At 40.0% G+C, this 24,828-nt stretch overlaps 3 protein-coding genes across 4 annotated transcripts in view; 2 read left to right on the top strand and 1 right to left on the bottom strand.

The window, feature by feature from the left end:
* The first annotated feature begins 170 nt into the window (after nucleotides 1-170).
* Nucleotides 171-11,165, top strand: sdhdb (succinate dehydrogenase complex, subunit D, integral membrane protein b). Of its 2 annotated transcripts, none has more exons than XM_010757228.3 (4): nucleotides 171-303; nucleotides 2,301-2,411; nucleotides 4,263-4,410; nucleotides 9,425-11,165. In XM_010757228.3, exons 1-4 carry the CDS (start codon nucleotides 255-257, stop codon nucleotides 9,588-9,590), a joined length of 474 nt encoding a protein of 157 aa, XP_010755530.1. In that variant the 5' UTR covers nucleotides 171-254; the 3' UTR covers nucleotides 9,591-11,165. The 2 variants fall into 2 exon arrangements, with proteins under 2 accessions (XP_010755530.1, XP_010755522.1); XM_010757220.3 differs by having other exon boundaries at nucleotides 4,260-4,410.
* Nucleotides 10,754-24,828, bottom strand: part of LOC104940571 (uncharacterized) — a 32,260-nt gene continuing 18,185 nt past the window's right edge. The window contains exons 3-7 of the mRNA XM_027280861.1: nucleotides 15,265-15,340; nucleotides 15,102-15,113; nucleotides 14,817-14,975; nucleotides 13,150-13,298; nucleotides 10,754-11,889 (exon numbers count right to left, since the gene is read on the bottom strand). Coding sequence (XP_027136662.1) covers nucleotides 11,668-11,889; nucleotides 13,150-13,298; nucleotides 14,817-14,975; nucleotides 15,102-15,113; nucleotides 15,265-15,331 — 609 coding nt within the window. The 5' untranslated portion in view covers nucleotides 15,332-15,340 and the 3' untranslated portion in view covers nucleotides 10,754-11,667. The remainder of the gene's footprint in view (nucleotides 11,890-13,149; nucleotides 13,299-14,816; nucleotides 14,976-15,101; nucleotides 15,114-15,264; nucleotides 15,341-24,828) is intronic.
* On the top strand, nucleotides 22,482-23,206 carry LOC109140726 (ovostatin homolog 2-like). The gene is made up of 3 exons (XM_027280862.1): nucleotides 22,482-22,594; nucleotides 22,751-22,931; nucleotides 23,006-23,206. Exons 1-3 carry the CDS (start codon nucleotides 22,509-22,511, stop codon nucleotides 23,189-23,191), a joined length of 453 nt encoding a protein of 150 aa, XP_027136663.1. The 5' UTR covers nucleotides 22,482-22,508; the 3' UTR covers nucleotides 23,192-23,206.

Raw genomic sequence — 24,828 nt, 5'->3', positions numbered from 1 at the left:
TTGGCTACAGCAAATTATTGAAATTCAAGTGATATATGCGTTCAAATACTAATCACAAGTAAAAACAGCGCTAAATTTGCCTGAATTATAAAAGGAAAAAGGAAGAGCCACTTGGGAGCCGAAAGAGTCGGCTCTTCTTGGTGAGCTGAGCCAAATGATCCGGCTCACTAAAAAGAGCCGGAATTCCCATCACTACTGACGACGCAGTAAATGACATCCGGGTCGTCTGTGGTGACCTTGGTTGGTTGATCATCATGGCGGCCATCGTCAGGTTGAGTTCTGTGTGTCGCAGAGGAGTCAACCGTGAGTACTTCAGGCTCCTCTCTGTGTTTCTGCTTCACTGTCGTACTTTGAGACCGGGATGTTTGGACAGGAGGGAGGTCGAACATTAGCTGTGTACGAGCAAATCATGGCTGGCAGAGAGACTGCTGCTGCCAAGTTCACGACTTTTAGCTTCGTTAGTTCAGCGAATGTTCGGCCTAGTTAGATCTGCGTCACCGTGAACGTTAGTTAAACGGATTAACAGTGACGTACACTGAAGGAGAACTAGAATGTTTCACCGTGATGACATCAGACTGACTGACCGTGACGTTAGAGGTGGAAGTGTACGCCAAACTTCATTCAGAAATGTGTGAATTACAAATGACATACACATTACACACGAGTTAAACGTTTCTAACAGACTTTTTCTGACATGACCCAGCTCCGTTTTTAGTTCGGCTTACAAAACCACAGAGCGTGGAGGCTCCTTCAGCCAGAGTTCACGGCAGGTGAAGGAAGGCTGCTCTCCACCGCCCTCCTCCGACCGTGAAGTGGACACCACCCAGTGTTTGTCCAGAGTTACCAGCCATACAACACAATTAATAACCAGATTTAACATTTAACGCTGAGAGTTGTATTGGTATTAGTCGTATAATATGTATGTATGTATGTATGTATGTATGTATGTAAATATATAAATATATTTGTGTATATATGAAAAAACACGATCAAATGTGTTAAAAGCCTTAAAAATCTACTAAATCTAAATATCTACTCATAACTTAAAAATGTATATATGTTTATATTTTTATGAAAATGTTGACCTTTTAAGTCCCAAAATTTAGTCAATTCCGTCAGATTTCTACATACATCATGTACTTAAAAGAGTTCGCGATAACCCCAAGCTCTGGTCAGCCGTCCACTTTTTGATCACAATTCAGTAACATTGCTATCAGGTTTATCTGATAGCATAACAGGTCAACTCTGTTGTCCAACTAAAGAATTATGACTTAAAAATTATGTGTTCTGAATAGTATTGAGGGAATCTTAAAAAAAAATTGTCCATATAGCTCAATACGACTCTGTGTTGTGGAATGAAGAAATAATTTGTTAATTTGTAACGTCAATTCATCCCTTTTGATGCGACACCTATGCTGACGGAGGTGACATAACTCTTGTTTCTCTTTAATAACTAAAATCTTTTAAAATTAGTTATTTATTTTCAATGAAATTATTTAAATAGCATTACTACATTAATCAAGTGTTTTAATGGATCAATATTGGATGGTACGAGGGCTGTTTACTTCAGGTACAAATAGCTGAACACAGCCTGTGATTGGAGGTGAAGAGGGTCAGAAACAGAAGAGAGAGAGAGGATAAATAATCAGACAGAAAGGTAGAAAAACAACAAAGGAAGAAGGAAGGATGGAGGGGAAAGGTTGACGAGTGGAAATATAAACAAATAGGGGACATTACTGTGTTTCATGTGATTGGTTTGGAATGGTTTATGAAATTAATTCATGTCAGTGAAGAGTTTCTACAGTACACCTGATGTGTTCTTTGTGTTAAAAAGTATATTATGTTATTTACTACAACGACAAATTCAATTTTAGGTTGGCAACATTAAATAGTCTTTATTTCTTAAATTAAAATGACTAAACTTTTTAATTATACAGCTAATGAATTAATCTCGTCATCAAGGCAACAGAACACGAAATATGTCATGAAACATTTCATTTCATGTTTTATATGATAATACTCTGACTTTTTAAGTGCCTGACAGTCAACCAAATTCAAACCTTAGCTGCAAACCATTTTATGTTTAAGAAAAAAATTATTTGATCTTGTCAAATATTCTTTCTCAGAATAATTTAAGAATATAAAGAAAAGCCTAAAAGAATCATGGCTATTAAGGTGAAATATATAAGCTTTGCTAAAATGTAATGTAACAGTGTATTCTAGTTCATTTTGTGGTTTACGGTTCATTCTGGGTGAGCTGTAGTTCATGTGAAACGTGACAGTTTGTCTTCTCTCTTCAGCTCTGTTCTACCAAAGCACCCTGCTGGCCAGACCACTGGTCGTGCCACACAAATGCCAGGAGCAGCCCCACCTGCTGACAGCCAGGATCCATGCGTCACAGGCGCTCTATGGTCAGTCCTGAACATAGAGTACAGGAAGTGAACAGAACAACAGGAAAACCACCATATATTTACCAAACCCATGGCCACCAGACCACAGCCTCAGAGATGAGCACAGAGTGGAATCAGCACCTCTGACACAGTTCCATCTTTAACACCTTTTCCACCTTTAACTGAGCTGAACTGCAAAATATTATTAAGATCTCATTAATACCAAGCAAGTAATATGCAGTCAGCGTATTGTAGCACAACGCATAGTGCGATGCTTGTGATAATGATGCTTTAAAATGGTCCAGCACACTACAGTGCGAGTGTCTCCCCTTGTAGCTGTCATACTGACTGATTTAGTTCAGTTGTTTTTCTGTTAACTGGTGTGTGTACGTACTCTGTTTCCCGGGAGAACAGTCTTTCTGGTTTAACATGACTGCAGGTGGCCTTTATCGTGCATCGATGGTGTACAGCTGGGGTTTTGTGGTCCAGATTTAGAACCCCAAATGCTAGAGTGGTCTCACATTTTGGCATGAAGTTTATGTAAGGTCTGCTTATTAGGTTTCAGCCACCTACTATTGGGGTTAGTGTGTCGTTTACAGAGTGACGGAAGGGTGGAGCCTTTCTCTTGAAAGCCAGATGTATTTATCAAACACCAAACGTGGGCTCAGCCTGGTCTGATTCTTAGTCTTGTTCACTGGGTTTTTATTTTTACTCATTTGAAATCATAATTTTGTTTGTTTAATTCGTTTTCAAAAAATGTTTTATTAAGGAAAATATATTTCTGCTCAACAAAACACCAAGATACTCAAGTAAAATGTTGATCTTGTTTAAAAAAAAACAAAAAACACTTTGTTGGCACTAGCATCGATACATTAAAAACACAAGTGTCCAACTTGTGCTTTCTTCTTAGTTATGAGAGATATGACTTATTGCTTCGACTTCTACAGACAGCAAGGATCCATAATCGGTACAACAGTCCATCTTCATAAAGAGCTTTCCAACACATCCAAAACATAACAAAGTCACACAGTCACAGCAGTGGCAGCCTTCCCTTTGTCAACACACCTGAGTGTACCTGTCCTAGCTAAGTGGATGAGACATACAAGCACCCCGTCACCTCCTACTGACCAAACCTTTGTACACACATTGAAATGCTCCTACACTAACTTCTAGCGATCATGTGTTAAAGGAATAGTTGACATTTTGGGATTTTTTGCTTCTTTGTTGAGATCAATACACCTGACTTATCTGTATGAGGCTTCAGTCAGCAACACAGTCAAAAAGTAGTCCAGCCCATGACCCCTCATGAAACATTATGTACTGTACTTTTTTCACTTATGCTTTTGTTCAGTTTAAACAACAGAAGTAACCTGTTAATGAGTGAGCTTTAAAGAAGCTGGTAGCTTGATTTTGTTACCTTTGTGCAGTCAGGCTAGCTGTATCAAGTCTTTGTACTGAGCTAGGCTAGCCAGCTGCTGGAGGCACGGATGGATCACAGAACATATGAAACACAAATGACTACCAAGACACGGAAAAGGATCGCACCAACATAGACACATGCTTTTGTGTGGTGACAGTTGTGGTGCACATGCAGAATATTACTTGATAGAATATTTATTGCTTAATTACTCAAAAACAACATGAGGCGTCATTTCAGTGTAAAGCTTTGTTGCCATGAAGAGGGATGGGGGGGGCTTTTACATGTCTCAGGGGCTCGTTATCTCATAATCCAAGAAAACATGTTTCTCAGAATGGCTTTAAAACTAAATGTGGACGGACTACCACTGCCATCATTCATCGTTTAGCTGGTTAAATAGAATTTGTCTATCTTTTCACTATGGTTAATCTGCTGTTTCTCTTGCTCTACAGCAGGCTCCGGCTCCAAAGCCGCCTCTCTGCATTGGACAGCAGAGCGAGTGCTCAGTATCCTGCTGCTGTCCATGGGACCCATAGCTTATTTTAACCCCAGTCCTGTCATCGACTACTCTCTGGCTGCTGCCCTGACCTTGCATGGACACTGGTAAGACAGTCAGACACTAATCTGAAATCTGGTTGCATTACTTCTCAAGATGAAAGTTTTGTTTACAATATGTAGAGACAGAATAAGTTGTAAAATCTTCTCTTCTGATGGTTTTTCTTTGTTTTTTATTACTTTCTTCCTTTGTAGTATTAATACTGACAACATCCAAACTATGAAATAACACATGAAATGATTTGATCAACAAAGTATATATGTAATCTATTTTAGATTGCTTGGGTGACAGCTTTGCACACAGTCTCTCAATCACCCTCAGTCCCAACTCATCCCAAGCCATCTCAGTTGGGTTTAGGTCAGGTCATTGTGAAGGCCAGGTCGCTCTCCTCTTTGGTCAAATAGCCCTTACATGGACTGGAGGTGTGTCTGGGGTCACCTCAAGTGATCAGCTCAAAGCAGTGTGCCTTGAATTTTTAATAAATTACCAACAGTATCTACAGCAAGGAACCCCCCATCATCACACCTCCTCCATGCTTCAGAGTGGGAACCACACATGTAGACACCATTTGGACTCATCAGATCAAACTTCAGATTTCAATGGTCTAATGTCCGTTCTTTGTGTTTCTTGGCCAAAGCAGTTCTTCTTGTTGGTCTCTCTCACTCGTGGTTTCTTGGTATCAATTCGACCATGAAGGTCTGATTAACAGTGTCTCAAACCTCTCCTTGGCAGCAGAACCAACTCTTGGTCTTCTTTCCTGGGGTGGATCTTCATGCGTTTCATCATAGCATGTGATGACCTTCATGTCTTCAAATGATGGACTGTGGTTTGTCTTTACTTAGTTGAATATATTATGGCAAGAACAACTCAACAGTAGTTGAATAGGGCTATTTACACATAAACACAAGAGGCAAGAATATCCACTAATTAAGTTTTGACAAGGTGCAACTGTTTAATTGAAAAGTGATGACCTCCTAAAGCTGATAGAGAGAATGCCCAGTGTGCAAAGCTGATACCATAAGCAATATAAAACACATTTTACACATTTTGTTTACCACAATTCCATATGAGTCATTTAATAGTTTTTCAGTTCTGAAACAGGAAACTGTGATGATGCTTACTACCACCTTCCATTTTTAACCAACAGCTTTTTTAAATGACATAGATTTACTTCCTGTTTAATACACAGAAAAGATCGGTTCCTTTGATGGCTTAGCAGCCACAGGAAAGCCTGAGTGTTATTCTGTTTTAGGGAGGTGTTGGTTCTTACTTATGTTAATGAAGATGGACTGAATATTAGAAAGACCTCTCAGTATGAATAAACTCCAAAATTACCAGTACATTTGAGGGACAAACAGATCCTCTGTGGTCATATTCCAGCAGAATGATTTAACAGATCCAGGGCGTTTATGAAAGAAAACTCTTCAAACCTTCCTTATTTTCTAAAAGTCTCTTCCTGGTACAAACATCTGGCTTGTTCGTTGACTTGTACAGGACAAAAGGCAAGCTTTTTGTCACAGGGGCTTGGTGGTGGGGATTCAGGCATCCCACCATAGCTGCCATCAGCTATTAATTCCGGTTACTTCCGGCTCTGTTTGCAGGCTTGAGAAGGTGGCTTTAGCTTAGTGTCACAGCAACGTGTTCTTCCATCCGTTAGAGCACAGACTGAACGTGGTGACATGTGTAGGCCACAAATCCCAGTCATGAGTAGTAAGAAGTCTGATTAAGCAGCAGCTTTCATGGTAGGTGCATATCTTGAACGGTAAAGGCACGTCCTCTACCAGTTAGACAAATGCTCCAATGTCATTTGGCTTGGTCATTGCCATGGGTTGAAGCACAGTCTGCGCCTAATAGGATTTTATAGCACTAAGGAATGTTGGAGGTGAATGCTGACCTCATGAACATATTGAATTAGACATTAAGCTCTTTGAATTAAGGTGCCAAAGTGGATAGTTTGACTCATTTGTTAAAGGGAAGTGTCTCACAACTTCAGTCGGGTTTTGTCGTAGCTCCTAGCATCTGTTTTATTGTGTACAATAACTCACCAAAGCACTCACCAAAGTAACTACCGTGATCTGAGAACGCAGTGACATCATTTCAAAAGTTAATAAAGGGTTTAGTGTTTTAAAAGTTCTCTAAACTTTTGAATGCACATGTCCAACTGTTTCAGCACTTATTGCACAATAGGCTGTTCTCTAACAAGGTGATTAACCACAAAAATCACGAGTGCTTCAATTCAGTTTGTATTGAAACAGTGCTCTTCATCACGCTGTTTACATTTTGACACCAAGACAACACCTAACACTCCATCAACAGTACCTGGTCAGTGTGAGGCTTCAAACAGGAAGTACTCAGAGGGAAGTTACCACTGAGTGCTGAGTGTCACAGAGTGTCATCAGCATGTTGCAATAAGTCGACTTGTGAACAGCGTGAGACGTCTAGACGAGCTGTAATCGATGTTCAAGGTCACATGACAAGTTACTAGACATTAAAATCTCTTGTTGTGGTATACAAGCCACGGTATGTTGTTGATTTTGTTTCAATAAATTGTTTGAGAGAAGAATTGACCATCGCATGCTTCTAATTAAATGTCCTACTTTCATGATATATCAATGTAGAAGATCACAGATCTCATACAGGACTATTATAATAGTTTCAGTATGAGATTCACATCAGGATCAATAACTTCAGCATGGCATCGACTAGAAAAAAGCATCGTCACTGGTTGCACCATATCAGTGACGCTGTTTGCTCTGGCGATGACAATGCTTGTCAAGGCAGCAGAAGTGGAATGCAGATGACCTCTCTCTAGATCTGGCATTCGCCAACCGCCAATCGAAGCCTTTATTGATGACCTAACAGTCCCAGCGACATCAGTGCCAGGGTGCCGCTGGCTCCTTAAAGGTCTGGAAAGGCTAACATCATGGGCGAAAGTGACATTCAAGCCAGCCAAGTGCAGGTCCCTTGTGCTGAAGAAGGGGAAAGTGGAGGACAAGTTCCGCTTCCACATGAACGGTCTTCAAATCCCGTCCCTGACAGAGAAGCCGGTGAAGAGCTTGGGGAAGATCTTCGATGCCACTCTGAGAGACACAGCAGCGATCAAAGCTAGGCACACAGAGCTTAGGACCTGGCTTGCTGGGGTGGACAGGTCAGGCCTCCCAGGGAAGTTTAAAGCCTGGCTATATCAGCATGGCATCCTGCCAAGGCTTTTGTGGCCACTGATGATGTACCAGGTCCCAATAACAACGGTGGAGGTCTTGGAGCGAAACATCAACCAGTTTCTGCGCAGGTGGCTAGGCCTGCCAAAGAGCCTGAGCTGCATCGCCCTGTATGGGCACACCAACAAACTACAGCTCCCATTCTCAGGCCTGACAGAGGAGTTCAAAGTAGCAAGAGCCAGGGAGGTGTTACTGTACAGAGACTCATCCGACACCAGAGTCTCCTCTGCAGGCATAGAGGTCAGGACTGGAAGAAAGTGGCGAGCGCAGGAGGCAGTCCAGCTGGCAGAAGCAAGGTTGAGGCATGGTGTGCTAGTAGGCTCAGTAGCGGTTGGTCTCTTATCCACAGCAGGCGACTGGCAGCTGCAGGTGGACCTGGGGAGGCAATTGAAGTTTCCAGAGCACATCACCAGCACAACACTCAGGCCAGACATGGTCTTAACATTGGAGAGTTCGAAGCAAGTGGTGCTACTGGAACTAACAGTCCCCTGGGAAGACCGGATTGAGGCAGCTTACGAGAGAAAGAAGGCAAAATATCTGGATCTGGTGGAGGACTGCAGGCTTAATGGGTGGAGGGCCCGCTGTGAGCCCATCGAGGTTGGCTGCAGGGGATTCCCAGGACAGAGCCTGCACCGAACACTCAGGCTCCTTGGAATCAGGGGGGCGCAAGAGAGGAAAGCTACCCGAAACATCAGTGAGGCAGCCGAGAAAGCCTCTAGGTGACTGTGGATAAAAAGAGGCAAGACATGGTTTAGTGCGCTGCTTGGACACAAGCAGGGGTCTGATCAGTCCCGGCTGGGTCACCCAGGTGAGGGTGTCTGATGATCTAAGACCCGAAACACCTTGTGACCCTGGGTTCATCACTGAGGATGTGTCCAAGCTGCACCACTAAGGTGTTTCTTATAACTATCACCCAAAAGTCAAATATCCTGAACTTTTTGTGAGTACAGTTGTCCCTCGCTATATCGCGGCTCCCTTTTCGCGGACTCGCTGTTTCGCGGATTTTTTGTGTGTAATTTTGCATGCTTTGTTTTACAGCGTACTGTACAGTATGAACGCGCATTGTGTTCTGCGTCCTAAATTGGCTAAGGGAGAACCGCACATGTGTTCTGCGTCTTGATTAACTAAGGGAGTACTGTGTTTAATGTGTGTAAAAAGGTGTATAAAAGTGTGTGGTCAGGGGTTTTACGGCCTTAAAACATGTTTAATAATTGTAAAACTCACTTCACGGATTTCATTTATTGCAGGTTATTTTTAGAACGTATCCCCCGCGATAAACGAGGGACCACTGTAGTGTATATGTACATTATCAGCCTTTTCAGTGTCAAGACTAGCATCAGGATCTGCATTCATGTTTTCCTGGGTTTCTACCCCGTATTTCAGGGCTATGTCCCAGCACCCGTGGCCCTTCAACGTGATTAGAAACAATTTGTTGTGTGTTTGTGTGACATCACCGAAGTTGCAAAATCTTCTACGAAACACCATCTACACACTACATACAGATTCATTCACTCATCCTCACTCCGACAAACTGCCATGCTCCCTAATTATTATGACGTCACATCCAATTGGTCTTTTGAGGTGGACTTAAAGTACATCTTACAAAAGAGAAGCTGGGCTTTCCTACAAGCTTAAAATAACACTGAGGAAATTGTGTGAAGAAAATGTGAATTTGGGAATGCTTCTGGAACAGCAGGTCTACCTTTGTAACTCAACAATACAACAAACACAATGAAGTTCCAGGCAATTGTACACTCTTTTGTCTTGGTCACAAAGTGCTACCTAGTTCATATGAAGCATACTGAGGCCTTCTCTCTTCCTGCCCATGTTTTTTGTCTTGTAGGGGTATCGGGCAGGTGTTAACAGACTACGTTCATGGTGACACAAAGGTCAAGATGGCCAACGCAGGTCTTTTCCTCCTGTCCACGGTCACCTTCGCTGGTCTTTGCTACTTCAACTACAATGATGTGGGCATCTGCAAAGCCATCGCTCTCCTCTGGAGCAAATGAACAAAACTGTGGACAGGGAAACTTGTGAGGACCGAGGCACTGAGGAGGGAGCTACCATGTCCTGAGTGGTTGTAAAAATTCAAGGTCTTCGATGTAAATTCTTATAAATATATAATTTTGACAATATTATACTGATTCACAAGTGTGCAATTGTAGTTAACGTTAATTAATTCAGGCTTGTCTCTCTGTTAAGTTTTCGCTCAGTTCGGTTCAATGATTTTGCAACCAGGCATCCATTTTGTCTTTGAGTATGCAGGAGATCAGCTTCTGTTCAGTGTCCATTAAATTTAAGCTACGTTCTCCTGTGGAGCTTGATCCCAAGCTACATGTCCAGTTATTTAAAATGTCACTACCAATTTCACAAATAAGAGACACCCAGTATCCTGATATATAATCATTATATCTACAGGTGGCATGCAGTACATGTTTTCAACAAAACAACTTCCAGAAAGTCTTACAGAGTACTGCTGTTTGACATTGAATCTATTTTTTCATTTCTGTATCCATTTTATGGTGGTTATCTTACACGTGTTTCAATCACATTGTATGTACTGTCTTTGCTGTCAAAGCAGTCAGGAATAACCAGCATACTCCGCACTGAACCCCACATGACTCACAAGGTCCATTCAGTGTCTTTTGTTATTTAATACAGCTTCACTGTGTCACTCCGCCTGAGTCGTTTTCCTGTTTGACTGACAGGAGCAGATGCATCAGAGATTGCATTGTGAAACCTCTACTCTGTCATGTGCAGTACTGTGGTTTGTGCTGGAATAAGAGCAGACTGCATTTGCTTGTGTTGGCTTGTTTAATTCAGGAGAACTGCTCTGCTGCTTTATTGAAAGTTTATTTAAAGTTCAGGTAGGCTAGATCTGAAATGCTTCATAAATTCAAGCCATCCAGTAACACTCAACCTACCTGTGGCATCAGCACAATGGCTAATCAAGTCCAGCAGTGTATAAACTCTTGTTAACTAAGTGTAAAATCCACAGCAGGGTCTGAAATTAACAGCTGCAAAATGCCGTCCTCTGACAATAAACTATCACTTGTGACACAGTGCCAGTAATCTGAATGATTCAGTAACATGTTGCATCGTGCTATACTTCATGTATGAACTAGGAAATCCACTGTGTGAGTGAGCAAACTGCACATTAAGAACCAACACATTCTGAAAAAAATCAAATTTATCATTTTACATTCTTGAGGTCCAACCTCTTTACAAACAAAGGAAAAAAAATCTGAATTTCAGTTTCTAAATCATTGAGCCTTTATGATGAAATATAGCTTTCAAATCAAAACTATCATTTACTTATAGCATATAACTGGTATACACACACACACACTCCTTGCATGCAGCTTTTGATGCTATTGACATTATTTTTTGTGTACAGCAGGAATGAGTGTTACAGGTCAAGTTAATCGCTCTAAAATCTGAGGTCTGCATTCGATCTGACAGCTTGGTCTGTTTCCTTCAGCAGTTATCATATTTGTAATATCTGTTCAATAAATGTCATTTCAGATGATACGCACAAAATGGGATGTGGCAAGGAAACTGAAATAAAATAAAGTTGGCTTTAAGTTTCATTGTTGACATCTAACTATCTATTCCTCTCACACTCACACACAGGAGTTCTGCTGGTTCATTTACATGACCACACTGTGAAGATACAAAGCTGGTTGAAAGGTGACAGTTTCCCTTAAGTGAATGATACAGTCTTAAAAACATACTCACATAAAAATCATAATCACATCTACAAAAAGTTCTGAATGATGAAGTAAAAATGTTTTTTTGAAATCTAATCATCCGTAATAAATACATACATACAAATACAATATTTCATGTGAATTAATTGAGTTTTTAACTTTAGTTATGTCACAAATTATGTTCAGTTAGATATTACTTAACAACTCCAGTTGTAATTAATTCAATTTAAATGGCACAATGCTATTAAATCTACAGTCATACTGGGTCAGTGGTACTGTACAAGTCCTAGTCCAGTCTGTATCGTGAAACTGCACAATGAAAAAACTGCATGCGAGATTTAGCCATAATAAAGCTTCTTACGGTCACATTTGGAAGTCATTGTTTACATTTAGAAATAGAAATCTGGCAAGCTTCATCCACTACATCCTCAGCTTTCTCAAGCAGGACCAGTGTGTACAGGCCGTCACTCTCACTCTCCTTAAATCCCAGGTACTTGTTCTTGTACAAAGAGGACCGGAGCTCATACATGGATGTTGCGATTTCATGCCGTAAGAACACTGCCTTGTGTGCAGGTTCCATAATTTCGCGTGGAAGATCCTGCAGAAACACAAACAAACTTCATTTAACTGTTAATTTAACTGCTGCACATTAGACAGGCTGCAGGTAAACAATAAATAGGCTGTCAGGATGTACTTTAAAGTGGTTACCACAAGAAATGAGTGAATTATTGCATGTGCAGATAAATCTAGTGTTTCTTTGCAGCTTTAATTATCCCATAATTAATTTTGTGTTACCACTTATCACTTTGCTATGACACCTATTTCAAACTTTACTAGTAAACATGTGTATGTCATGAAGCATTAGGATCCATGTTCCATTATATATCTTATATAGCACCTTTCTAGTCTTCTGACCACTCAAAGTGCTTTTACACTACCTCATTCACACATTCATACACTGATGGCATTAGCCATCATACAAGGTGCCAACTGCTCATCGGTTTTAGGAGCTAACCACTCATACCAATTCACAGTGATGGCGCAGCATTGGGAGCAATTTGGGGTTCAGTATCTTGCCCAAGGACACTTTGACATGCAGACTGAAGGACACACCACTGATCATCTGATCCTCTCTCCCGACTTACAAGCCCTCTGTCATTATGTAGCTGCATCAGAACATTTACATTTACAAAACTACATGTGTATTAATTGTAGTTCTGCTCTGGTGATTCTGTCCCAGTATGAAATGGTTTACTTTCAAATGATGTTGCTGTACCTGAGGACACGCTCTTATGCTTGCTCCCATTTTTCATAAGATGAACTCCAAGATTAAAACATTTTCTATTCACACAAAATAACCATTTCTCTCAAATATTGTTTACAAATCTGTGTAAATCTGATAGTGAGCACTTCTTTGCTGAAATAATCCATCCCACCTCACAGGTGTGGCATATCAAGATGCTGATTAGACAGCATAATTATTGCACATTATTAATTGCTTATTGTAGTTTGACTTGCTTATAAACACAGCTCTCAAAAATCAGATCTACGCTGAATCCATGGAAACAGTAGAATTCATATTTACAACCTTGTACACATTGAAAATGCAGTTCTAAAATGCAGAGTAGATGATTTTATCCAAGAGGAGCCCATATTGTCAGACTTTGAAACCTCCCTGTTCTACACGCCCTCTGTGAGGTATCACATCAAACCAAATCACAGACAAGGAAGAGGTGCTGGAACATCCTTCCATTAGATAAATTAGACCCTGCTTTGTTTGTCTTGATAACAGAATAATTCAGAGTGGACCTTCACATCACACACTGTCAATAACTGAGAATTATTGGTCTTTACTCACCATTTCCTCAGCATGAATTCTATTGTCCTCATTGCAGCATGCGACCATCGGCTTGGCTCCACTGTTGGCAGGGCAATAGTACACTATAACTGCCCTCTTAAACGTATCTAGATTGTTTTCCTTGTACAACTGGAACTCGAATTGGCACTCTAAAAAAAGAAACACAGGATGAGCACGAGGAAAAGGCAGAATGTTGCAGGTAAATGCTACAGAAACAAAATATGTGACAATGATTACAAGAGAATATTGTCCAGGTGACCTGTATTCTGTATGGACATACTGTCTTGAAATGCTCAAACAATGAGTCCTGGGACTGAAAACCTTCTCAGTAGCTTGGTGATTATAAATATTATAAACTGATTGTTCCATGTGGACAGATGAAGCTACAGCAGCTGCACATGATTAGGAGAGCCACGTCAAACATGAGGAATATATATCATCAGTGACATCATACATCGGCAAATATGTCAATAGTCTAATAATGTAATAAGATCACTAAGAACACACACACCATGCTCTGCATTACCAGTTCCTCAAAATAAAGCACTCACACAGAACATTTACCGCTTGGCTTCCTAAAACATCACTGAACATACACAGACACTGTAGTCATTCACTTCCCGTGCTGTAAACAGCTTTCAAAGACCTGGAGCAGAAAAGCAGGTAGAATGACTGAACTGTGTAGTTTGCATTTATCCATGTGGTCAGAGACGTGGACTTTATTAAGATGGTGGATGTTTGTTCAGAAATATCTTCTTACTTTTTAGCTTCATGAACAGCACAAAGGTCTGACTCTGAGCAGCAGCTTGGATGATCAATATCTTTGTTGTACATTTAGAGAATGATAAACAGGCGTGCAGCGTCTCTTGTCGTGTTCCTTAATGGCTGATAAACATCATTTAATCAATCCTCTATTGGCAAAGTTCTGAATGAGTGAAGCTTGACCTGCATACATTGCAAGCATCTGACAGTATCAAAGTTTGTACTCATGTAACGTTTTGACCCAAAACAACAATTAAAGAATTACCACTTCCATTAAGTCCATGGCTCCACAGTGATGCATGTCCCACACCTGTTCCTGTTTAAATCTGCGCACATTCTGATGTCAGCCTTCAGGTTGATGATTCCTCATATTCAGATTTAACTGCTACTCAGAGGGAACTTTGTCCCTTTCTGCCCTTTCACTTGTCAGTTTAGTTGACCTAATGTACATGACATTGTTCTCCATGTACAAAACATGACGTTTTTTGCATATTCTTCATACAAAATAACATTTATGTTGTTATTTATGAAAAAGCATAACACACTGTTTACCAATATACAGTCATCTCAGCCTTCTGACTGAATGTTGGAGGTGCTCCCAAACCATTGCATGTTGGTGTGTATACATTTGACATTTTTGTGTAGTTTGGGTTAGCACTACTAGCATACTAAGCTTGTGCTTGCTAGCTTTCATGTGTCATGTTCACCACTAGGATCTGACAAATGTTCATGAACACTGGCATCGACAGCATTTATCTAAAAAAAAAAGTTCACAGATTCCAGCAAATCTAAAAAGTCTACATAAAAGCTCTCATGACATTGTCACAAACTTGTCTTCAACTGTCTATGAAATCAGAAGCCCGTCAATAAAGGCTTACTCAAAGGACAATATTAGTGCATCTTACCAGGCTTGCGTCGCTGCACTGCATTCATGGTTTGTGCTTCAAATTTTTTCTCTTCAACATTAAAAAACACAAATTTGTTGTCCTTGCTCCGGATCCAACTTCTTTCCGCCGGGAGAGTGGACATTTCGAAGGAGTCTGTATCCAGGTTTGCATTTTTGACTGAAATGCAGGTTAGAACACCAGAAATATCATGCATTCACTACTTATGTATATTTTTATTATAAATGAAGGAGAAAATAAATAAAGAAATCAATCATATTATTTAGAATATGAAAATCACCTTACCTGTCTGAACCTCTGAATTGGGAGGGGTGGGCAGTAAAAGAAGAGATTTTAGGCTTGATATACAAATCAGGTATTAGAGATTAATAATAATAATGATACACATATTACACCATTTAATAGTAATATCTAATTCAGAATAAATAAAATATCAAATAACTTTTACCATCAAAGATGAAGGCTTTCCCACATACAGTAAGAAAATTCATTGGGATGTAGCTGTTGGTAGCCATCAGGTAGACCTGGTGGAGGTAGAAGTTTTTTTTTGGTTATGAACAGTACACATGTACAGTGTAGATCCACGGGACATACATTGCTGCCATTAGGTATTACCTTTTTTTAAAATTCTATACATGGTGACTTTAGATTTGTGTCTGCATTAAATACAAACTAAACAAATAACTACATTAAACGCCCTTTGTTGTTTCACAAAAATCCTCTGCAGATGTCCTCCAGGGAGGCAGTTTGCTGACATTTATTCTCTGTGGAACAATACCAGAGTTCAACAATAGTGGCAGAGACCTCACTCCTGTCTCCCACAGCTCTTTATGTGGGCTGCTCTATAATCTGATATCCATGTTCTTCTTTCAAGCGAAAACCTGTTTGTGTTGCCTATCCTGGAAAAACCAGGGAGAGGCAGCACAAACATGGAGCCGAGCTCCACAGATCAAATCAAATCAAATCAGATTTCATTTGTATAGCCCAAAGTCACAAAGTACATTTGCCTCGGAGGGCTTTCATTCTGTAGAGATCATAACAGTGTGGAAAATTCTCTGGCAATCCAGTTAGACTCTTAACTCCCATCCTCAGTCTTCACATAAAAAAATATGTTAACTACTCTGTATTTTTGTTCTAAGTTGCTGATTTTGACCAGTTTGTCAGATCCACTCAAACTTAACTATTTATTCTGGATACTGAGCTCTAATTCCTGCTGTTTGATAGTGTGTGTATATGTTACGCTGCAGGAACGGGAACTCTAAATCTAGTTTACAATCAGTGTCACACTGTGCACACACTTTTTAAAGGGCCTCTGGCAGGAATTCAAATGTAATACCATAAGTTAGTATCACATGAAAATTCCATGAAATAACTCATCTCTGTGTTGACTTGCACAAATATTTGTATGTCCATCTAATTTGTACTGACAAATCCTCTAAATATGTTCAAATCAAATCAAATTTTATTTGTAGTCACAAAGTACATTTGCCTCGAGGGCTTTCATTCTGTACAGGGAGTGGCACCCTCTGTTCTTAGACCCTTGGTTCAAGTGAGGAAAAAATCCTTTGATTGGAAAAAAGGTGGAAGAAACCTCAGGAAGAGCCACAGAGGAGGGATCCCTCTCCAAGGACGGACAGACGTGCAATGGATGTCACGTGTACAGGACAAATCAACACAAACATATTGTACAATTACAATGACTGATAAAATAACAATGAATCACAATGAATGATAAAATGATTACAGTAGCACTGGAACCTGTGATAGAGATAGAGAGACACAGATGCACAGTGGCAGCAAATCATCAACTACAGAGAGAGAGAGAGAGAAAGAGAGAGAGAGAGAGTTTTCAGTAAGGGAGATGTGACTGCATCTTTAGCCAATACCGTGCCTGACTAGGCATAACCCTGAAAGAGACAGACAGAGAGCATAACCCTATGGCAGCATAACTAAGGGATGACCTGAGCCAGCCCTAACTATAGGCTTTATCAAAAAGGAAAGTCTTAAGTCTACTCTTAAAAGTGTTGACCGTGTCTGCCTCCCGAACCCAGAAAGGTAGTTTGTTCCACAGAAGAGGAGCCTGATAGCTGAAAGCTCGGCTCCCAATCTACTTTTGGAAACTATAGGAACCACAAGGAACCCAGCGTCCTGAGAGCGCAGTGTTCTAGAGGGGTAGTAAGGTATTATGAGCTCTTTTAGATAAGATGGTGCCTGACCATGAAGAGCTTTGTAAGTAAGGAGAAGAATTTTAAATTCTATTCTAGATTTAACAGGTAGCCAATGCAAGGAAGCCAAAATGGGAGAGATGTGATCTCTGATCTTGGTTCCTGTCAGAACACGTGCAGCAGCATTCTGAATTAACTGCAAAGTCCTAAGAGACTTATTGGAGCAGCCTGATAACAAAGAGTTACAATAGTCCAGCCTTGAAGTAACAAATGCGTGGACTAGTTTTTCTGCATCCGCCTGAGAGACAATGCGTCTGATTTTAGCGATGTTACGTAAGTGGAAGAATGCAGTCCTCGAAATTTGTTTTATGTGGACGTTAAAGGACAAATCCTGATCAAAAACAACTCCAAGATTCTTTACAGTGGAGCTGGAGGCCAGGGTGATCCCATCTAAAGTAACTAAGTCTCTAGAAAGAGAGTTTCTGAGGTGTTTGGGTCCAATTACAAGAACTTCAGTTTTGTCTGAATTTAACATCAAAAAATTGTAGGTCATCCAACTTTTTATATCCTTAAGGCATGCTTGGAGTTTAGTTAACTGATTGGTTGCATCAGGCTTGATCGATAAATATAATTGGGTGTCGTCAGCATAACAATGAAAATTGATAGAGTGATTCCTAATAATGTTCCCTAAAGGAAGCATATATAAACTGAATAGAAGTGGTCCTAGTACAGAACCTTGTGGGACTCCATGACAAACTTTGGTATGCATGGAGGATTCATCATTGACGTGAACAAACTGAGATCGATCTAAGAAATACGACTTAAACCAGCTTAGGGCGGTTCCTTTGATGCCAATTTGATGTTCCAGTCTCTGTAAAAGAATTTGATGGTCAATGGTGTCAAATGCAGCACGAAGATCTAACAGGACAAGTACAGAGATGAGTCCTTTGTCTGATGCCATTAGGAGGTCATTTGTAACTTTGACTAATGCGGTCTCTGTGCTATGATGCACTCTAAATCCTGACTGAAAATCCTCAAATAGACTATTGTTATGGAGAAAGTCACACAGCTGATTAGCTACAGCTTTCTCAAGTATCTTAGACAGAAAGGGAAGGTTTGATATCGGTCTGTAGTTGGCTAAGACCTCTGGGTCTAGAGTGGGCTTTTTAAGAAGAGGTTTAATTACAGCTACCTTAAAGGACTGTGGTACATATCCTGATAATAAAGACAGATTAATTGTATCCAATAAAGAAGGACTAACTACAGGTAAAACATCCTTGAGCAGCCTGGTTTGGATGGGGTCTAAGAGACAGGTTGACGGCTTAGCTGCAGAAATTATTAAAGTTATTTGATGAAGGTCCATGGGAGAAAAAGAGTCTAAATACATATCAGGTTTTAAAGCTGTTTCCAAACTTGCTGTATCAGAATGCAGATCAATGCCTGTTGAGGGCAAGAGGTGATGGATTTTGTCTCTAATAGTTATAATTTTATCATTAAAGAAGCTCATGAAGTCATTGCTACTTAGACCTAAAGGGATAGATAGCTCAGTAGAGCTGTGGCTCTCTGTTAGCCTGGCTACAGTGCTGAAGAGAAACCTGGGGTTGTTCTTATTCTCCTCTATTAATGAAGAGTAGTAGGCTGCTCTAGCATTACAGAGAGCCTTCCTGTATGTTTAAAGATTATCTTGCCAGACTAAACGAGATTCTTCCAGTTAAGTGGCACACCATTTGCGTTCATTTACGTGCCTCTTGCTTTACGTTACGAGTCTGCTGGCTATACCATGGTGCTAACTTCCTTTGTTTAATTATCTTCTTTTTCAGAAGTGCAATAGAGTATAGAGTTGTCCATCATGAGCCTGTAGTACTATCAACAAAATGATCTATTTGTGAGGGGCTAAAGGAAGCAGACAAGTCCTCTGATACATTGAGACATCGTATTGAATTCAATACTGAAGGAATCACTTCCTTAAATTTGGCTACAGCACTATCAGATAAACATCTGCTGTAGTTTCTGCAAAAAGGCTTATACTGTAGTCCAGTAATATGAACTCAAAGGTTATTTAAAAAATGGTCACATAGAAGAGGATTCAGTGGAAAGACTATTAGATTATCAATTTTGATGCCATATAAGAGAACAAGATCAAGAGTGTGGTTCAGACAATGAGTCGGTTTATTTATACTCTGACAGAAGCCGATTGAATCTAATAAAGAGATAAACGCAGTACTAAGACTATCATTGTGGTTGTCCACATGAATGTTAAAATCGCCTACAATAATTACTTTATCTGTTTTACGGATTAAGCCTGATGCAAATTCTGCAAATTCAGATAAAAATTCAGAATAAGGACCAGGAGCTCGATATACTGTAACAAATAAAATTGGCTGTAAAGTTTTCCAGGTTGGGTGAGTGAGGCTAAGAACAAGACTTTCAAATGAATTATAATTTAGTTTAGGTTTGGGATTTATTAATAGACTTGAGTCAAATATGGCTCCAACTCCACCACCTCGACCAGTACTTCGAGGAATATGAGTATTATAATGACTCGGAGGAGTGGATTCATTTAAGCTAACATATTCATCCTCCTGCAGCCAGGTTTCAGTGAGACAGAACAAATCAATATCATAATCAGATATTAATTCATTGACTAAGACAGATTTAGATGACAAAGACCTGATATTCAAGAGTCCACATTTAATTCTCTTATTTTGGACTGTTGGAGATGTTGATTTAATTATCATTAAGTTTTTATGATGAACACCTTCTGTTTGTTTTATCTTTAAATAATGTAGGTGGACGGGGGACAGACACAGTCTCTATACTAAAGGACTGGGTGGGCAGCTGCTCTAATGGAGGCGCAGAGAAGTGTGTAAGACTGCAGCTCTGCTTCCTGGTCTCAACACTGGGTTGTCACGGTTTTGGTCGACTAATCAACTTGGCCATATTTCTAGATATGAGAGCTGCTCCATCCATAGTGGGATAGATGCCGTCTCTCCTAATTAGACCAGGTTTTCCCCATAAAGGTGTCCAATTGTCTATGAAGCCCACATCGTTTGCTGGACACCACCTTGACAGCCAGTGGTGGCATGACGACATGCGGCTAAACATGTCATCACTGGAAAACTATGGAGTCTGACATCGTTTTGGTGTATGCACACACGATGAAACATTAATTTTAGTGACCTTCGATTGGCGTAACCGGGTGTCATTACCGCCGACGTGAATAACAATCTTACTGTATCTACGTTTATCCTTAAATTAGACACAATGTCACCTGCTCTGGCCCTGGAATACATTTAACTATGGCCCTCGGTGTTGCTAACTTCACATTTCGTAAAATAGAGTTGCCAATCACCGGAGGTGGCCTCTCAGCAGGTGTGTCGCTGAGTGGGGAATACTTGTTAGAAATGTGGAGCGGTTGGTGGTGTACCGTGGGCTTCAGTTTGGGGCTATGCCTCTTCCGGGTGGTCACCCAGCCTCCCAGCTGCTCAGGAACTGCCGGGGGGACGGTTAGCTGAAGCTAGCTTCGGTGGTACCGCACCACTAAAAGAGGATGAGGAATAGCTAAACATGTGGCATAGGAGAGAGGAGGAGATGAGAGAGCAGAGAGAAGCCATTACTATAGCTAGGCTAATTAGTGTGACTAGCAGAAACTGGTAAAACTATCGGATTATGGTTACTAAAGTTAAGAGACCTGTTTGCGCACAAACAGAACAAGTCTAAGGATAGTGTAGAGATATGTAGATAATCGCTGATGTGAAAAATATCCGAAAATCTGTTTAGGTGAGCAGAGCAGAGAACACCGTGGTAGTAACACCGATAACCGGAAGTGACACAATACACTTACCACAAAGTGTGTTAATCTTGAATGTAATTTGTGTTTATGAAGGTAAAAATTCAAATACAACACAATACTAGCAGAGAAATGCCAATATTTTCATAGTTCATAGTCCAGTTTTGTAAACTGCTGTTGTACTGTTTGCATAGTACAAACAATACTGTATGCACCCAGATGGGGTGCTGTGTATATTAAAGGTGCCTCACACTGTGGAGTCAATGTCCTGACAGGCTGCACAAACACAATAACATATTGAATGTCTGAAAAAATACCAGATCACTAAATCACAACTACTTAGAAACACTACCACCTACTTCTGTACATTGTGCATTGGACAGATTCAAGAACACAGACTCCCTTGTGTTATGTAATACAGTATGATGTGTGGTGTTAAAAACATTTTGGAAGAAATGTTCAAAACAGCTACTTTTTCATACCCTTACAGTATGTCTTGTGAAATATATAAAGTCCTTCATTAACTTTTCAAATGATTAAAAGTTATGGAAGGAAAAGTTCAAGTATACATTTTGAAAGTTGCTCTTACTGTTGTAAGGATGGAAAACAATTGTTGAAACAATTATAATAGTAGCTCTATATTTTACATTATTTTTTACATTATTATTTTAAAATGACACAGAAAGTGGTTGCATATACAGTGGTCCCTCGTTTATCGCGGGGGAATTTAATTTTAATGATCAATCTACGAGGTTTGACACATAAGAAATGATTACCAGTAACTCACGCGTATTTCACAGTTCCTCTGACGGTGCCGAACACAATGTGCGTTCATACTGTACAGTATGCTGTAAAAAAAAAAAAAAAAAGCAAAATTACACCAAAAAAATCTGCGAAACAGCGAGTCCGCGAAAAGTAAACCGTGTTATAGCGAGGGACAACTGTAGTTTTATTCAAGCACACTTTTTGGGTACATCTTGATACATCTAAAGTGTTATTGTTGTACCATTTTACACAGTAAGCACATCTCTTACTGTGTTGTAACACATGAAAAATATTTGAGGAGTTTATCAGTTCACAAAGATTTACTTACTGAGAAAAAAGTCTACTTTGGCTCTAGTAATCAGATAAAAAACTGCTTGCATGACAAGATCAAACATCCCTGGGTAAAGGGCAGTGTTGCAGAACCTGACTTTCCCTAACCCTGACGCATGATTTTGAAAGAGTTTGAACAGTTGACTACACCGAAATATCCTGCTGTTATCACTATAGAAGGAATGTGTGTAATATCCTCAAGATCTAAAGTACAACAATATGAATAGTGGATCTACACTACAAACACCTGTGTGAAGCTTATAATTCACAGGCATATTACAGCTCCTGATATTGTGCCGAACCACCTTAATTAATGTGTACAGTACCATTGAGTAATGCAATGTACAAAAGAGGAGGACAAAACATGTGATCTATAAGTGAATTGAACAACAGATTTCGTCATTAAATATGTGGTTATGTTGGTGGTTAAAAATATCAATATCACATATCAAACAGTTTGATATAGGACCTTTAATTTCAGTCAGTCCTATACATTTTATTAAACAACTTGAAACCTGTAAATTATCAACTTTCCTGGAAATCTGGGTTTGCATGATGAGTGGGAGTATATCTATGTGGGTGTGGACATTGTAGCAAAGACTATTTAACAGCTGCTGACTCTGAGGCTCATCTCAGTCAGTCATGGGTCATCCTGGGATCCACATGTGGTCATGGACACTTTGTGTCTTCTTGAGTTGGATGTCTGTGGGTCAAGCAGTGGCAGGACCGTAAGTTTTTACCTGTGCTGTCTAACAGAATAATAATGTGTGTCGGTGCATTTACATGACTTTATGATGACTTTATGATGCATTAACTTCTAGGTTAAAGTTTCTTCCATGTTAGATCCAGTGAGGTGTCTGCTGTGTGTCTGTGTTTATCTGTAGGCAGTACATGGTAGCCATTCCTGCGATTCTTGAAGCTGGAGCTGAGACCAAATTCTGTGCAAGTCTCCTGCAGCCCAACGAGACATTGGTCATGACTGTCACTTTGATGTCTCAAGAGGAGAACACAACCCTCCTCCAGAAGACGTCCAGTGAAGAGTTTCACACTTGTGTTCCATTTAAGGTCAGTTTTAGCCATTTTTCAGTCAGACTTGTTAATGGTTCTCTTGGTGTCTACAAACAATCTTTCTGTCACAGGTTCCTTTAGTGCAGAAGGAAGTGGTGCAGAAGTTTGAAGTGGACGTACGAGGTGATACATTTCACTCAACAGAAGTCAGGAGAGTCATGATCAGAGTCTATAAACCAATGACATTCATCCAAACTGATAAACCAATCTACCTGCCTGGACAAACAGGTAACCTTCAAATATGGCACCATATGTAGACAGGTTTCCCCTTTGCAAAAAAATTGTGGACATCTATATGTACTAGAAACCGGTAAAATTACTGTTTATAGATAAATATGTATCTTTGCTTTCTAAAAGTGTTTTTTTTTGCTAAATGCTTCACATCTATAGATACATGTCAGCTCTGACTAACTAACATGACACATGATATTTCAGTAAGCTGGCAGTTGTAAAGCTAGCCTAGACTGCACTAATTTAGCTCTTGCAGGTAGTGAGATATAAATTGTGCATGTCTCAGAACAGACAGTACAGATGAAAAGCCCAATGATGCATTATTCTAACCTTATCTAAGTTAAAGGTTGATAGTAATGATGTAATTTGTCAGTTGACTGTTTAACAGTGAAAGATTCATGAAATCAAGACAGACACTCACACGCACACACACACACACATACAGACACACACACACACACACACACACACACACACACACACACACACACACACACACACACACACACACACACACACATACAGACAAGACAAAAGTCTTTCAAAAAAAGAGTCCCTTCAAAATAAAAGACTTTGTAAAACTCTCTCATTAACAGACACAAGTACACACACGCTGACAGCTACTGACGTATGGGTGCCACAGGGCCAGAGTCAGGCACATTTAAAATTTCTTTAGAAATTATCTAGTGTATTATTCTAACCTTATCTAAGTTAAAGGTTGATAGTAATGATGTAATTTGTTAGTCGACTGTTTAACAGTGAAAGCTTCATAAAAACCTTTCTAGAAATGTCGACTGAAGACGATTATACTATTAGTATTAATGTAATTATTATGTAAAAAACAAAAACAACTATGTCCTTGTTGAGTAAGCTTGTTCGTAACTGACAGCCCCCCTACACCTTTTTCACAGCAGCCACTTTGCATGAACAGTATGGCAAACGCAGGTGTTCCAATGTACTTGCTCCGTCCATTCAGGTCAAACAGAGTCAGGGTGCTGAACCTTCATGTAAATCATAAAACTGAAGAATCATAAGCTTCATAAATAGAGAATTTAGGGCAGAGTTGTTGTATTGGATCCCAGTGGAGTGTCCACTGGAAGATGACGTGTTCTTCTATAATGTTATCCCCATCACAGCTGTTTTCCTTTTGCAACCTCGAGCATCTGAGGACTTGTCTGCTTCCTTAGCCCCCACAAAATAGATAATCTTGTTGATAGTCCTACAGGCTCATTACAGACAACTCTAGACTCTATTGCACGTCTGAAAAAGAAGACAATTAAACAAAGGAGGTTAACACCATGATATACCCAGCAGACTCGTAAATAAGCAAGAGGCATGTAAATCTGAACGCAAATGGTGTGCCACTAAACTAAAGAATCTCGTCTAGTCTGGCAAAATAATCTCAAACATCAGGAAGGCTCTCCTTAATGTTAGAGCAGCCTATACTCTTCATTAATAGAGGAGAATAAGAACAACCCCAGGTTCTCTTCAGCACTGTCGCCAGGCTAACAGAGAGCCACAGCTCTACTGAGCTTCTATCCCTTTAGGTCTAAGTAGCAATGACTCATGAGCTTCTTTAATGATAAAATAATAACTATAGAGACAAAATCCACACCTCTTGCCCTCAACAGGCATTGATCTGCATTCTGATACAGCAAGTTTG

The sequence above is a fragment of the Larimichthys crocea genome, chromosome VII (assembly GCF_000972845.2).
Source record: "Larimichthys crocea isolate SSNF chromosome VII, L_crocea_2.0, whole genome shotgun sequence".
Classification (NCBI taxonomy): Eukaryota; Metazoa; Chordata; class Actinopteri; family Sciaenidae; genus Larimichthys; species Larimichthys crocea.
Note: the sequence above shows the minus strand (reverse complement) of the source record. Positions and strands in the feature narration are given on the sequence as shown.

Excerpts from the sequence above, each read along its gene's own strand:
- sdhdb (XM_010757220.3), top strand. The coding sequence starts at position 255 with ATGGCGGCCATCGTCAGGTTGAGTTCTGTGTGTCGCAGAGGAGTCAAC. Across the intron at positions 304-2,300 it reads GTGTCGCAGAGGAGTCAACC|CTCTGTTCTACCAAAGCACC; the intron begins GTGAGTACTTCA and ends TTCTCTCTTCAG. Across the intron at positions 2,412-4,259 it reads TGCGTCACAGGCGCTCTATG|CAGGCTCCGGCTCCAAAGCC; the intron begins GTCAGTCCTGAA and ends CTTGCTCTACAG.
- LOC109140726 (XM_027280862.1), top strand. The coding sequence starts at position 22,509 with ATGGGTCATCCTGGGATCCACATGTGGTCATGGACACTTTGTGTCTTC. Across the intron at positions 22,595-22,750 it reads GGTCAAGCAGTGGCAGGACC|GCAGTACATGGTAGCCATTC; the intron begins GTAAGTTTTTAC and ends GTTTATCTGTAG. Across the intron at positions 22,932-23,005 it reads ACACTTGTGTTCCATTTAAG|GTTCCTTTAGTGCAGAAGGA; the intron begins GTCAGTTTTAGC and ends TTTCTGTCACAG.